Raw genomic sequence first — 14910 nt, 5'->3', positions numbered from 1 at the left:
TCAAGGTGCTCAGCCTCCTTAGTCGTAAAGATCTCAATAGGCTACAAGAGATTTAAAAAATGCAGTGGTGTAGGAGTCTTCATTAATGGCCTCGCTTCTCTAGGGAATCTGGAGATGAAGTGGATTTGAGGAAGGGATTTATAACTCCTGCCACGATCTATCTTTGCATAACTTATTATGATTGTGGCACATACAGTCATAGATTTGGGCAGTGTCTGATGCAACATACTAAATATTGTGTGGTTATGGTAGTTAAAGGTCTGATATTGGTAAAGGTGATGTGACAGTCGCTGGTCCATTGTTTGATTCTAGTGAATTATATAGATCCAGATAAATATTTTAACTCCTCTGATTTGCAATACAAGTGAAGCACGTGTCAGAAAATGATGTTCCACAGAACTGTGGCACTTGTAACATTTTTCAAATGATCGTCCTGGGTAAGCTTATCAGGTTGGGACCTTCCTTATCATACATTATTCTTGTTCGTTGTTCTTGTGTGTACCATTGGGGTATTTTGTATAAACTTCAAATTGCTAATAGATGTTCTGTGTGTTTGTAACTGGTACAAATTCAGCAATGTTGATGGGTAAACACAAAAGAAAAAAGCACAAGCAGCATGTGTTTCTATATTTGTTTATAATGTGCCTTTTCTTTCAAGATATCCTTTCCTTCTTTGGAGTCATTCAGTTGAGTTGAACAATGAGGCTTCATTTTGCCTTGCATTTCGTCCTATAATGGCTTTGTTATTTTGTTATTCAGATGCCACAGCTTGTTAAAGGCCAAAACCAAACATTAACACTTAATATAATTATATTGTAATTGCAGTTCTGGCTTCCAGAAGCAGCTGTTAGATTAGAACAATGTGTATGAGAATCTTTATAATTTAATATTTGTAGTTTATTACAGATGTTAACAAATTCTATAGAGTAAGTTACACGCCAATCCGTTTTCTAGGTTTTATTTGGATATCAGGGCAGAATTATATTCCTGTACCCAGCTGCATTTCATCCAACCTTAATCTTATAAGAAACCATGCTATTCTGGATGTTGCACACAATCATTCTTAGAATTAAAATACATGTTAATGGAAAATAGGGCACTTCAGCAATACTAAAATAATGCTACTATGTTGTTGACTAGTTAGGAGAGATTTAATCAAGTTTTCCTCACTTGAAACTTAAAAGTATGTGTTCCTGGGTGAAAATGAATTGTTAAAGCATTAGCTGTGTTGTACTGCAAACAATAAATATAATCTAATAATTGTGGATGCATTGGAATTTATTGAATATGGAAAATATTTCAAAAGGAACTTCTGCCTCATAACCAATGAACAGCAAATTTTGTGAGCTCCTGTGAGGTTAAGTTCCCTCGTTAATTATTTTCAATATTCAATTATATTTATTTACTGTTCTATTTCTGCTGGTTCTGTTTTTTCAAATATCATTTTAATTGTCATAAAACTTTTGTGAGAATTTTTGAGGTGTGGCTTACTGTTGTAGATGGCAGATGGTTGCTCTGAAAATGGTGTAATTTGGAAGTGGTAAAGAAGCTGATTGTAAGACTCCTTCTACGTTGCATTTCCTGCCATGCTGTGCAGAACTGTTGTGCAGATGGAAGCTTGTCTGGTTTCAAGGAGATCTGTGAGGTTTATTGCAGGGCTGAGGTCGAATGTTCAGAGTTATTTTTAGGAATATGTTTATTTGATTGGTTCTTGTTAAAGGATGAAGGGTCTGCTGGGAGCTACAGACAGTTTGAGGAGCAGGCAGGTGTTAATTAAACATGTACTCATCATTTGCTTTGAGCTTTCAGGAGTGAATATTATTACATTTGAAATGCAACCCTCACCCCCATGAAGATACTTAATAGTTTGTGGGTAGTTGTCATAAATCACTTCAATGAATTATTGCATAACCATTCAAACTTACAATAAAGAAGAAAACTTGTTTTCTTAATAAAATAACATAAGTTATAAAAGCAATCACTAGATAGAAGAAATGGTGCTAATTAACCCAGCGGCTTATGAATTCTAGCATCAATAAAATGGTTGCATAGTGTGTTTTTTAATTGAACATATAGTATTTGGCATCATATTCTTTATCTTAAAAACCTGACAACCCCACCAACTATCTTTACTCCAAAATAAAAGGCACGAGAAAGAAGCTAACACATGTGTTATTTGTTTGTTATGCAATATGTTCTGGTATATCAGCTAATTAACCTTTCTAACAGTCTGCGAGGGCTGAAGAGGAGGCGAAGGAAGAGCCTGCTTCTCAAGTGGGTGCCATTGCCTTATCTCTGGAAGCTTCAGCAAAGAAAAGTCTTGCATCTTCCCCTGAGGTTGACATTTTCAGTTTTACATTTGATAAAATGGAATTGTAGTTTAAATAAGCACAAATAAACTGATGATGATGAGTAATAGTTTTAAATGGCAGGACTAACATCAGTGTAATGAAATTATTATTTTTCAGCCAGTTTGCTAATATTTTCCAAAATAAATGTTTATTAAGAGAAAATATGAAACAGATAGTTAAGTATAAAGGTTTAAGTACAGTTTAAGAAATATTTGCTGTTGTAATATTTATTAATCAACCCATTTATAGAGCTCATTTATTTCATCACTTAGCATTATTGTGTTTAAAGACTATAAACCATATTACTTTGTGTCCAGATTTAAACTGTAACTTTCCATATAGTTACTAAAATGTATGTTGAAAGAGTTTTAGCTTCATCTAGTTACGACAATTCTTTATTGTAAAACAATCTAGAAAAGTGAAATGCATGTCTGCTGCTATATGCTTGTTCATGGAATACTGTAATGTTGACCAGTTTCTATATTTGAAATGTAGGGCTCTGAGGAATGGGTTATGATAGAAAGACGAGCTTCTAGGCTAGAAGAACTAGTTGTAGTTGAAAAGAAAAGTGACAGAAATGAACCCAAAGAAGAAGAAGCAGTTGAGGCTATATCACTTGTTTGTGACAAAAAGCAAATTGTATTAGAACTATCTTCTCCTGAAATGGAGCTTATAAAAGAAGCATTACACAAAGATGAGTCGTGCGAAGAAAAATCTCCAGTGACTGAAGAGATTGGTGTTGTGTCAGCTGTTCAAAAAGAAGATACTTCTAAAAGTATTGATTCAGAGGAAAGGACCCTGACAATAACTCCCCTACTGCATAGCACAGAGTTGCTGAAGTCAGATGACCAAAAAATCCTTGAGATACAAACACACCCAGCTGAACCTGAAGAAGTCCTATCTGAGAAGCTTTTGGGTAAAGAGCATGTAATCTCGGAAAATAAACAGGCTGCTGATGAATCTGTTAGCATCACTGAATCTTCATCAGAACAAGCTTCAATAAACACTGGAAAAGAACTATCTAAATCTGAAGAAAATATGGACTCTTCAAAACCAGATTCCCAAGCACCTGAAGAGGCAGAGCTTGTGTTGCCTTTGCAAGTGACCAACGGGGAGGAAACCAAGCTCATTTCCCCTGGAAATGATGAAACAAAGTGCAAGGAGCATAAAAAATACTCAAAACCAGTTCCCCTGCAAGACAATTACAAAGAATCCAAACCAGGTTCTCCAATTGCTGACCAAAAGAGAGGTCCAGGCGCTCAGGTAGACAGGCAAGAAGGAAAGGCAGATTCCCAAATGTATGACCAAGACAAGGGAGAAACAATCAAGACAACTTTCCAAATGAATGACCAAGAGATTATTCCAATTCATTTTGTGATTAACAAAGGCAAATCACGTTCAGATGAAGAGAATGAATTCAAGCTAAATTTCTCGGAAAAACAGCATGCCACAAAAGTGGCTGGCCAAGAGGAGTCTCTGTCTACTCTAGAAGTGGAAGTAAAGTGTGAATCTAAATTCATCCTCCCAGTGGTTGAAAAGGAATCACAGGCAACACTTACTGAACAAGATGAATGCAAAGCTATTTCACAGTTGGATGTTATTGAAACTTATAAAGCTGAAGAACAGTCAAAGCCTTGCTCTTCTCAAGGGGATGCCAAAGAGTCACAACCATGTTCTGCAAGATGGGATAACAAAGAGTCAAGGCTATCCTCGGAAAAAGAGTCCAAAGAATGCACTCTATCAAAAGACAAAGGAGATTCAAAACTCTCTTCCACAGGAGAACATGAAACAACAAAACCAGAAGAGGACAGAAAAGAGCCAGAGCCGTGTACAACAGAGGATGGAATAGAACCAGAGCCGCGTACAACAGAGGATGGAAAAGAGCCAGAGCCGTGTGCAACAAAGGATGGAAAAGAGCCAGAGCCGTGTACAACAGAGGATGGAAAAGAGCCAGAGCCGTGTCCAACAGAGGATGGAAAAGAGCCAGAGCCGTGTACAACAGAGGATAGAAAAGAGCCAGAGCCGTGTACAACAGAGGATGGAAAAGAGCCAGAGCCGTGTCCAACAGAGGATGGAAAAGAGCCAGAGCCGTGTCCAACAGAGGATGGAAAAGAGCCAGAGCCGTGTGCAACAGAGGATGGAATAGAACCAGAGCCGTGTGCAACAGAGGATGGAAAAGAGCCAGAGCCGTGTGCAACAGAGGATGGAAAAGAGCCAGAGCCGTGTACAACAGAGGATGGAAAAGAGCCAGAGCCGTGTACAACAGAGGATAGAAAAGAGCCAGAGCCGTGTACAACAGAGGATGGAAAAGAGCCAGAGCCGTGTACAACAGAGGATGGAAAAGAGTCAGAGCCGTGTACAACAGAGGATGGAAAAGAGTCAGAGCCGTGTACAACAGAGGATGGAAAAGTGCCAGAGCCGTGTACAACAGAGGATGGAAAAGAGCCAGAGCCGTGTACAACAGAGGATGGAAAAGAGCCAGAGCCGTGTACAACAGAGGATGGAAAAGAGTCAGAGCCGCGTACAACAGAGGATGGAAAAGAGTCAGAGCCGTGTACAACAGACGATGGAAAAGAGCCAGAGCCGCGTACAACAGAGGATGGAAAAGAGTCAGAGCCGCGTACAACAGAGGATGGAAAAGAGTCAGAGCCGTGTACAACAGACGATGGAAAAGAGCCAGAGCCGTGTACAACAGAGGATGGAAAAGAGTCAGAGCCGTGTACAACAGAGGATGGAAAAGAGCCAGAGCCGTGTACAACAGAGGATGGAAAAGAGCCAGAGCCGTGTACAACAGAGGATGGAAAAGAGCCAGAGCCGTGTACAACAGAGGATGGAAAAGAGCCAGAGCCGTGTACAACAGAGGATGGAAAAGAGCCAGAGCCGTGTGCAACAGAGGATAGAAAAGAGCCAGAGCCGTGTACAATGGAGGATGGAAGAAAGTTCATACCCTTTTTACCAAAGGATGATAAAATACTCAAACCAGTTCTCCAGAGTGATGCCAATAATTCTGCTAAATCTATATCTCAAGAAAATGAAAGGAAATCATCTAAAGATTGTTTCCTAGGAACAGTGAGAGATGAATCTGAAATACCTGTACATTACTCCACAGATATGCCATCAAAATTGGACTATTCAAAATCTAAGAACTTGCCAGAACTTGATAGCTTTGTATCCACTGAACTTTCATTAGATACTAACCAAGATCAATCTGATCAATTATTTTCTGTGAATGACAAAGTAGATTCCAGGTCGGAATCTCAAATGGAATTTTCTGAGGGAAAATCATCTGAACCAAATTCACCTGATCTTGAGTTGTCTGACCAGAATTTGGTTCTTAAAGCAGCATTTTCTAAAGTTGACGAATTATGTAAGCTGCAGCATTCAACAATGGTTACGCATTCATCAAAGTCAAGAGATGAAGAGCCTACATCCATCAAACACACAGAACTTGAGTACATGAGGATCACAAAAGGACTTCCTGAAGAGGTGTCAAAAGTAGATCCTTTAAAACACTCCTTTAAACCTGGAAAAGAGAACTCAACAACTAAGCATGGGAGAGAGCCTCCAAATCCATCAGAGGTGACAGAAATTTACTCTTCAACCAAGCTTAAAGAGAGATATGCAGAAATATATGATATGGGGTCAGCTACCCTGAAGGATAAAATATCCTATTTTGAATTGAAATTGGGAGAAAATACTTACCCAAAGAAGCCAGTTAAAGTGTTGGATCATGCTGCACAGATTTCTGACGTTGGATCACCCGATTCAGGCTGTGAAGTGGAATTGGCAGAAGCAGTGGTAACTCTTCATATGAATTGTCACAAGGAAACATTGTTCCAGCATGTTTTGTCAAATGGCATTTTACATCATACCAAGTTTACATAGCTTGAAATGAGCTTATTAATAAACTGCCATTTTATGTTTTAGTCATATGTATTGCTAAATGCAGAGCATTGTATTCAATCTGTTCATTTGCTTCCTTTTTTATTTAGACCATTTGGAGTTTTGCAACTGCAAATGTCAATCGAGCTAGCCAAATTGGCCTTTGAGAACAATGAGGACTGTTTGTCGAGGCAACTGTTGAAGTGCCTCCTGAAAAAAAAATAATGCTTTTCCCATATTGCTAGAAAGTTGCATTTTGATGCTCTGAAAAAGAATAGGCTGTGATTTCCCTTGCTTAGTTTATTTTCTTTCTCTTCACTGTTCTGCTCTTTCCTTTTTAAGCATACTAATGCCTGTCAAAACAATTATTTGTGGCTGATTTCCTGCTATTGCTGTGGTGCTAGCTCGCAAACTGTGCTGCTGTGCCATTTAACAGTGAAGACTATGCTTTCTGAATTCTCCCATTCAGCTTTTGACTAATGCTTTTGTCTGTTTAGACTAAACCTGCTGCTCATGAATGTGCCTTGGAAGACAGGGAAGTAAAACCTTCACAGGAAACTTCAAAATCTCCAGGGAAATCACCAGTAAAAGGGGAGACGTTAGAAGGTCCTGTTTCTTCAGTAAATATCACACAGGTGTTTAACTCTTGCTAAACTTCACTTTTATATATGATCTAAAGGTTCATCTAAATATTATGTGAATGAAGTATTTTTACAGCTTGCTACTGGTATTGCAAACTTTCTTCTATGTTTTCTGCTAATTTCCTGTTCAATGCATTCAGAGTTTGTGTTTGTTCTAATGTAATCAAAATTACCTGTCAAATCACAAGTGTTACTCAGGTTTTCACAAATATGCCATCCCATCTATCTCAAAAAGCAAGAAAAAATATGCTGTTATCTCATGAACATCTTTTCATTTTACAGGAGGCGTTATCTCCACACAAACTACACGATGAAGAATCTGACAAATCCCAGGTTGCTGATTTTAATTAATTAACAACCTGTTTACACCTTAATTTATCTGTTTCTTCATAAAACCCATTTGTGTCACTTCAACTGTTTGTCCACGGTCATGTTTTGATTATTTTTGACCAACTTCCAATTTCCTCTCGTTAAATATTTACTTTTTATGCATTGATCCATACCATTCACATTCCAACCAATGTTACGTTTCAATCCTTATTGTCTTGATCTTCACCATTCTTTCTTGCTCAGAGCACTGAAGCAAAGCAGGAACCACAAAAGAGGTCTACGGTAGTCAAACAAGAATCTGAAGAAGTCATGGAGCAGATGCAAGAACTTGTGGCCCAGCCATTGGTGACAAAGGAGACATGTGTGGAGGTTGAACACAAACATTCAAACATCCCTACAAATTCCTCTGAACATATTGAAGCTGAGAAAGAATTTACAGTACCAGGTAAAGTTGAAGTTGATGGAATATTAGAAGTGAGGAAGCTAACAACGCAAACTAAGATGGCTAAACGAGAAAGAACAGACAGTGCCACCTCTGAACCTGATGTCAGTACTCTGCCTGCTAAAAGTACTGAAAGACAACCTGCTCAAGAGGATGGGAAAGACCAACATAAGAACATTGACCACAAATTTGAAGACTCTGAAGAAAAACCTCAACAGGAGGTAACCTAACACCTATTAGGAAATGGAATGCATGTCCCCATCTTCTACATTTCACCTTTCAGTGTGTGTAAAACTGTAACCCTCTCACCTAATTGCTTGCTTCCCTGAAGTAAACCACGGTAGATTTACTAAAGCATATTAAGTTAAGAAATAATGCATTTCTATAAACTAAAAAAAAATGCTGGATTTACAGAGCAAGTTGACCAGCATTTGTAAAAAGGACAGGTTAACATTTTGGGTGCCTGCGCTTCACATTTGACCTGAAATGTTGTAACCTGTTTTTTCCCTTTACAGATGCTGACTGACCTGTATTATATTTTGAACAACTTTTATTTTTTATCTCAGATTTTAACTTTTAAGTAACTAAATGCTTTAGTTTAACCTGTGAATGTGTTGTAAAGTTGTCTTTATTTGTTCTAACAGAATGTAATATTACACTAACTATATAACCTGTATCAGAGCATGTGCTTGTTAACAGGAATGTTTGTATTCAAGAAACTAAATGACATTTGATCCTATCTGAACTTGAATGTCTGCACCACAAAAATCTTGAACAAAAGCAACACTTTGCTTACAACAGCACTGTTTCTATTAAAGGAGATGAATACTTCCATTTAGATCTAAAGAATATCTATTTTTATTAATTTCCAGTAACTTGGATCCATTTTCTCAACAATTCTGATTTTTTTTTTAAACTATAGGTTAGAGTTTTGCTTTTATTAAATATATTTTAGGAAAGCCTTACTATTTGGAGATTCAATTCAGAATGTCAGTTTTGGTACTCTAGGGGCCACCTGGCCAACAATAGATGACTTTATTTAATAATTCATACAGGTTGAAAAAATTTAACCCTGGTTGGTCAGAACAGTAATAACAGTATATAGAACATGTAACTCCTTTAAGAGATTGCTGTTGTATTATTTGTTGCTATGTATTTATTGTGCATGAACTAGGATTGTTGTCTTGTCTCTTTTCCCCCTGTTGGTATAGTAAGCTTACTCGACATAATTATTCTCCGAATCCTGTCCAGTTTTAAACATTGGGCTGAGTTTTCATTCCAGGGTCCTGATCTTGACAGCGGGCTGAATTCCAGGTTAGGGAACTGGAAGTTCCAGTGGCAAGACCCTGGAAGAGATTTTGGAGGAGGTAGCCAATTAAGTGGCTGCCTCTGGGAGCCTCATCCAATTAAGGATGGTGAGCAGGCTCCCAAGGCTGGAAGACCAATAGGATTCCCATCAGAGATCGGTGCTGCTGACATAGGTCGAATAAAGAGAGGGCACCTCAAGATGGACATGCCCTTTGAAGAATCTTCAAAATATAAAATAAAAAGTGGCCACAGCAGGCAGACACCATTGAGCAGGGGAAGCTCTCTGCAGCGCTGCAGTTACAGCCCTCTGGTTATTGTGATTGCAGGGGTGATTAACATTAATGATTGAGTGCAGACCACCCTGCTCTACTGCTGGGAGCTCACCTCCATTTGTTGGCTGGGTTTCAACCCCAGTGGGGTGGGTCCGCATGCCATCTGGAAAATTCCAGTCAGCGTTCAGAGAGGGGCCTTAATAGGCTCTTTAATTGACTTAAATGGTTGCCTGCTGGTTGTGGGTGGGTAGCTGTTACCTCCTCTCTTCCATTCCCCACCCCCACCCTCCACCCGCACAAAACAGCTTCTTGCAAAATGGTCCAGTGGCAGAAAGATGCTGTCAAATTGGCACGCCGTCATGAGACGGCAACTTTCCATCCCCACCAATCTCCGAATCTCCTCAGCCCAGTGAAAATTCAGGCCATTGTCTTTCAAAGACCTTGGTCCTGAAATTATGCTAAGGAATACGAGGTTACAAATACTTGTTGCTTAATTCCAAATCCCTTTCTTTGGGAAATGTGTAACAAGTGGGTTTTATTGACATAAAAAGGCAGGAGAGGAATTGGGCACTTGGACGCTTAAATCACTGGTTAATTTCAGGACCTTTGTATTTACTTCTGTTTAAAATTACATGAACAGGAAATAATTTCATGGATAAAAATTATATATTTAAGTTATAATGGATTTTTTTTTCCTGGAGAATATCATTTGTGGGAATAAATACATCTCGAATTTATTTCAGGTCTGACAGAAGTAAGTAATGGAGAAATGTTTTCTCATGCTGATGGCAGTGTGGGTAAACCATGTCTAAAGAATAATAGACAATTACATTTTTAAAAATAAATTTGGGTATTCTTTTTATCTTACAGGATATAAAAACAAAAGCTGGACTACCACAAGATGCACCTACTGTAAAGACAGAAACTTCCTCCAAAGAAACATCTTCATCATTTGAAACAAAAGCAAGCACCAAAACCACCCAGGTATTCGGGGTTTAATTTGCTTCTTCCAAATAGAGGTCAGACAGTGGTCATTGCAGAGGTGGAGGTGAACCTTGAGAGAAATGTAAACATTTTGTGGTGGAAGAATTAAATAAAAAGTAATATTTAATATCTATGTTGAACATTTTTGCAGAGTCATAAAATGGACGTTAGCAGACACTCGCCCAATTTTCCGGTCTTTTGTAGTTATAAGTTCTGCAGGTGTGTTTAAACCACAGCCACACAACAAGTCCAGCTGTGAGCCCTAGCATTCTGGCCAACAAAGCCTAGGGTGCTCAGTTCTATTTACACTTCTATTTCATAACTGCTGGTTTGTCCTGTTTGATTTTCCTCTGTTTGGAGTTGCTCCTAATGTTGTCATATTAATGAATATATCCTCTATCAGAAAACTTAAATTGGGTAGTAGTTTAGGATGCTTGCAAATTGATAGATTTTACTGAGTTTAAATTGTCTTGGGCGGTAGCACAGAATAAGTATTATAACACCAGTCACTTATTATATGTCCTGTTGTAAGGTGTTGGGTGTATTTTGGAAGGTCTTAAGGTATTTGTAGTCTTAGGTAGTTCAATATGTATAGTAAAGATCTAAACGAGGTACTGCCTCCATGCTTGCTTCTGCACACAGCTCTTTCCAGCGCTACACTGACCCCTAGGTACAGGTCATGTGTTCTGTTACATCACTGTGTGGGTGGTACTGTACTCAGTCTCACATTAATCTATTATGTGCCAGGCCCTTATAGAACAACCCCCCCCAAAGTCTTTATCCAATATATTTACAAGTTATCCCAGTTTTCCCCTTGTATTTACATGATTACTACTACCCCATTTTCTCCCCTCAAGTCTGAGTTCAAAGGTTTAGGCAGTCTGGAGGCTTTATAGCCCTTCCATATCTTATCCTCGCTACAGTTAGAGGAGTGGTAGGCTCTGTCACTTCAGGCAAATTTTGTTGAATCAGAGATTGTTCTGACGTGTGGGTGCCTTTTCATCCTCTTTTTCTGTTCTTTGGCATTGAATTGCTCTTTGTCGATTCCCCAATTGTAGTGATAGATGGTGGTTGGTATATCCTGCTCTTTACTGGGCGGACAAACTCCGAACCTGTCTCTATAGTGCTTTTTTTTCTTCTTCCTTTGTGTGGCTCACTATGACACATGCTAGGATGGAAGACGGCTCTTCCTGTTGTGAAGGTGCGACTTGTGTTTGACTGTGTGGTGTGCTGTCATCAGTGGATGGCTGTTACTCGGTTCCAGCATCGTTTGTGGCATTGTCATGCTGGCCGGGGACTGCAGCGTCTGCCCTGTAATCTCGGTTTATCTCTCCAACTGGTGTCAGAGCCGTTGCTGGCTCCTCCCTTGATTGTCATGGTAGCCATCTGAGTGGTTGGTTGGTATGAACAATGAGAGGCTTCTGGCACCTGTAACAAAAGTGGACGAACCTACTCTGCAAAGAGAGAACACAATTCGGAGCTGAAGTCTCAGTCAAAAGAATCTTTCTTGTTGGAGCTCTTGGGAACTTGTAGTTCGGTATGATTTACGACAGTGGTTATCTTAACATCTTTTGCCATTTTGAGGAGATTCAGAGCTACACAGGCATCTCTGCTTAAGAGGGAAAAATACTGGTTATGGATGATGTACACCAGCTTGAAGATTTGTTTGCCACCATACCTCAATGGTTCCAGAATCATGCCTATGACCAGAAGTCTGATTTCTCTGGGCCCATAAAGTGCTATGCCTGTTGTTCGTAGCCAGAGGTGCCTCAGCCACAATTCTTTGTCCGATAAGGCCGTAACACTGGCTCCTGTGTCCAACTTAAAGTTTGCGAGATGGCCGTTAATCGAGAATGTCCACGTTACAGAACATAATCCTGGATCTTTGCCCTCACTCAAGAAGCATGGTTGTGTGTCCTCCTGTTGTGCTGTCTCGACCTCATGAATCCTCTTGGGATCTTCTGTGCATTTTGATCTTTTGCACAGCTTCCCGAAGTGTCCTATTCAGTTACATTGGAAGCGCTGGGCTGAATTCGCCGGATACTGATCATGTGTGGGGGTGCTCTGCTGTACAGCGCTGGCATGGTCACTCTGTTGGTCAGTTAGGGTATTGTTTCCCTTGTCCTGGAGTGTCCCTGTTTCTAATCTGTTTCACTAACTGGACAGTGGGGTTTACTCTGTACCATGGTTTGCTTTCTCCCGTGAATACAGATCTGTGTTGCAAATGGATTTCAGATTGCCTGACAATCTGGGTAGCTTTCTCAAGGGTTAGATTATCCTTCGCTTGAAGCATGTCCAAGAGTGTGTCTCCTGCCACTTCTACAACTATTCTATTCCTGATTAACTCAGATTCCAGATCACCATAATCACAGCCTTCAGCCATTCTGCACAGCTCATTAATGACTCAGTCGATAGGTTCACCTGGCTGCTGGACACATGTATTAGTTTTAGCCCTTTCAAGGATTTTGTTAATTCTGAGGTTAAAATAAGTGTCGAATGATTTTAAATCTTCATAAAATTTTGCAGATGATTTGTAAATTCCTTGTCTAGCTATTAAACTGTCGGCTATCAGGCCTACTGAATAAAGCAACATGCCTTTTTATCCAGACCTGAAGCAATCATAAATCTAAGGAATCACTGAAATCACTTAAATGTTTTCAACAATGGCTGCCTGGATTGGCTAGTTAGAGCAGGCTTAGACAACCTTTTCAAGTTGTGGGGTGGGGGTGTTGGGTGCCACATTGCAATTTTTTTCTCAATGGGCCAGTGATCAAATTTCAGGCCAGATAAGATTTCTCACAATAATAAACATGAGTTGGCTAAACAGCAGAGTTCACCAATAAAACCTTTTTTCCCTTTTTGCTTAAGCAGAGCAAAAGAGAGACAGACTAGGCCCCAAGTCCTGGTCAACAGGGAAGGAGCGGGGACCGGGCCTGAGTTAATGAGTTGGGTTTAACTAACACCGACCTTGCATTCACCTCTGGCGGCACACGCTCCATGCTGGCCTCGGTGGAATTCATACAAAAGTGGGGTCAAAAGCAGGTTGCCTTTCAGCCTGAGTTTTCCTTCTCTCCCAGCGTGCTTTGTGGATAGGTTTTTTGGGGAGGGAGGAAGAGGAGGAAAGCAGGACACATGTGTCCAGCTCACTCCTGGTCTCAGGGTCCTCTGTCTCTCTCTCTCTCTGTCTCACAGGCACTCTCTGTATCACTCTCTCTCTCTGTATCACTCTCTCTCTCTGTATCACTCTCTGTCTCTCTCTCTCTGTATCACTCTCTCTCTGTATCACTCTCTCTCTGTATCGCTCTCTCTCTATCGCACGCTCTCTCTATCGCACGCTCTCTCTATCGCACGCTCTCTCTCTCTATCGCACGCTCCCTCTCTCTATCGCACGCTCTCTCTCTCTATCGCACGCTCTCTTTCTCTATCGCACGCTCTCTCTCTCTATCACACGCTCTCTCTATCGCACGCTCTCTCTCTATCGCATGCTCTCTCTCTCTATTGCACGCTCTCTCTCTCTATCGCACACTCTCTCTCTCTATCGCACGCTCTCTCTCTCTCTATCGCACGCTCTCTCTCTCTCTATCGCACGCTCTCTCTCTCTCTATCGCACGCTCTCTCTCTATCGCACGCTCTCTCTATCGCACGCTCTCTCTCTATCGCGCGCTCTCTCTATCGCGCTCTCTCTCTATCACGCTCTCTCTATCGCGCTCGCTTTCTCTCTTTATTGCGCTCTCTCTCTCTGTCTCACAGGCACTCTCTCTCTCTCTCACACACGCACACAGATTGACTCCACACCCAGGCCTACAAAGTCTGGATATTTTACCTCAGAAGGAACTGATGAGGAGGTGGCGGCCAGGCCCACCTCCCATTTAGCAGGCATTTCCCGACCTCCACCTGCCCCGCCGGCCTTCCCGACCTCCTCGTGATTGCCGAACGCCTGTTGTTTCCTGCCTGCCACCCTTCTTACTGCCCCTCTCCCAAGCCCTTGCGTGCTTCCCTTGCTTGGGACGGCCGTGAGAGTGATCAACCAATCATCACTACCAGAAAGCAGCATGATTTCATCTCATGTTCTCAGTCAGTGTGTATTTGTAAATTTTGGTATTTTATTTCAGTTCTTTTTTTTAAAAAATGACGACTCTGCTTTCCCTCGTGGCCTCCCTTCCCACCCTGCCATCTTGGCCCTGTGCTTCTTCAGGGGCCAATGCCTGTGCAGGAGGGCAAGAGAGAGCGCACGCTCTGAAAACAAAGGAGCAGTTACTCGCCTTCACACTGCTCACTGCTCCTCCAATCAGGGACTGATTCTCTACTGAATTTGCTGCTGATTTAGGCTCATTGGAGAGCCTAATCAGCAGCAAACACGGGAGAGAAACAGCCTGTAATTGGAGGAGCAGCTCCTTGCAGATCTTTCATTCAACTTGCCTGTAGTTTGAACAGTGAGTCGGTGGGCTGGATATAGAGGTTTCGGAGGGAGGCCAGGTTGTGACCTGTGGGCCAGGCGTTGGACAAGTCTGAGTTAGAGTCTTCCCCGCTTTAGTGCAATGTTCTCGGGTCTTAGAAGCGTCGAATCCTGGTTTTGCTGGGCTTCTAAAGCTGCCTGCTCAGTCGCAATTAATTTTTAATTAATTTTCTTTTCGTTTGTTTGGAGCATGTTCAGGAGCTGACTGGGGAATCTGGTTTCTCAAAATATGATTTAAATGTCA

The 14910-nt window shown here is 40.9% G+C and overlaps 1 protein-coding gene across 15 annotated transcripts in view; it reads left to right on the top strand.

Moving 5' to 3' along the window:
• Window positions 1-14910, top strand: part of LOC144688485 (band 4.1-like protein 1) — a 289382-nt gene that overhangs the window by 251772 nt on the left and 22700 nt on the right. For 5 of the 15 annotated variants that reach the window (XM_078555094.1, XM_078555091.1, XM_078555092.1 and 2 more), the window contains 5 exons: window positions 2230-2337; window positions 6731-6868; window positions 7157-7207; window positions 7448-7867; window positions 10097-10210. In XM_078555094.1, the coding sequence (XP_078411220.1) occupies window positions 2230-2337; window positions 6731-6868; window positions 7157-7207; window positions 7448-7867; window positions 10097-10210 (831 nt within the window). The remainder of the gene's footprint in view (window positions 1-2229; window positions 2338-6730; window positions 6869-7156; window positions 7208-7447; window positions 7868-10096; window positions 10211-14910) is intronic. The other 10 variants (XM_078555102.1, XM_078555101.1, XM_078555104.1 and 7 more) reach the window with 8 other exon arrangements.

This window comes from Cetorhinus maximus, chromosome 13, assembly GCF_964194155.1.
Source record: "Cetorhinus maximus chromosome 13, sCetMax3.hap1.1, whole genome shotgun sequence".
NCBI classification, from domain to species: Eukaryota; Metazoa; Chordata; class Chondrichthyes; order Lamniformes; family Cetorhinidae; genus Cetorhinus; species Cetorhinus maximus.
Note: the sequence above shows the minus strand (reverse complement) of the source record. Positions and strands in the feature narration are given on the sequence as shown.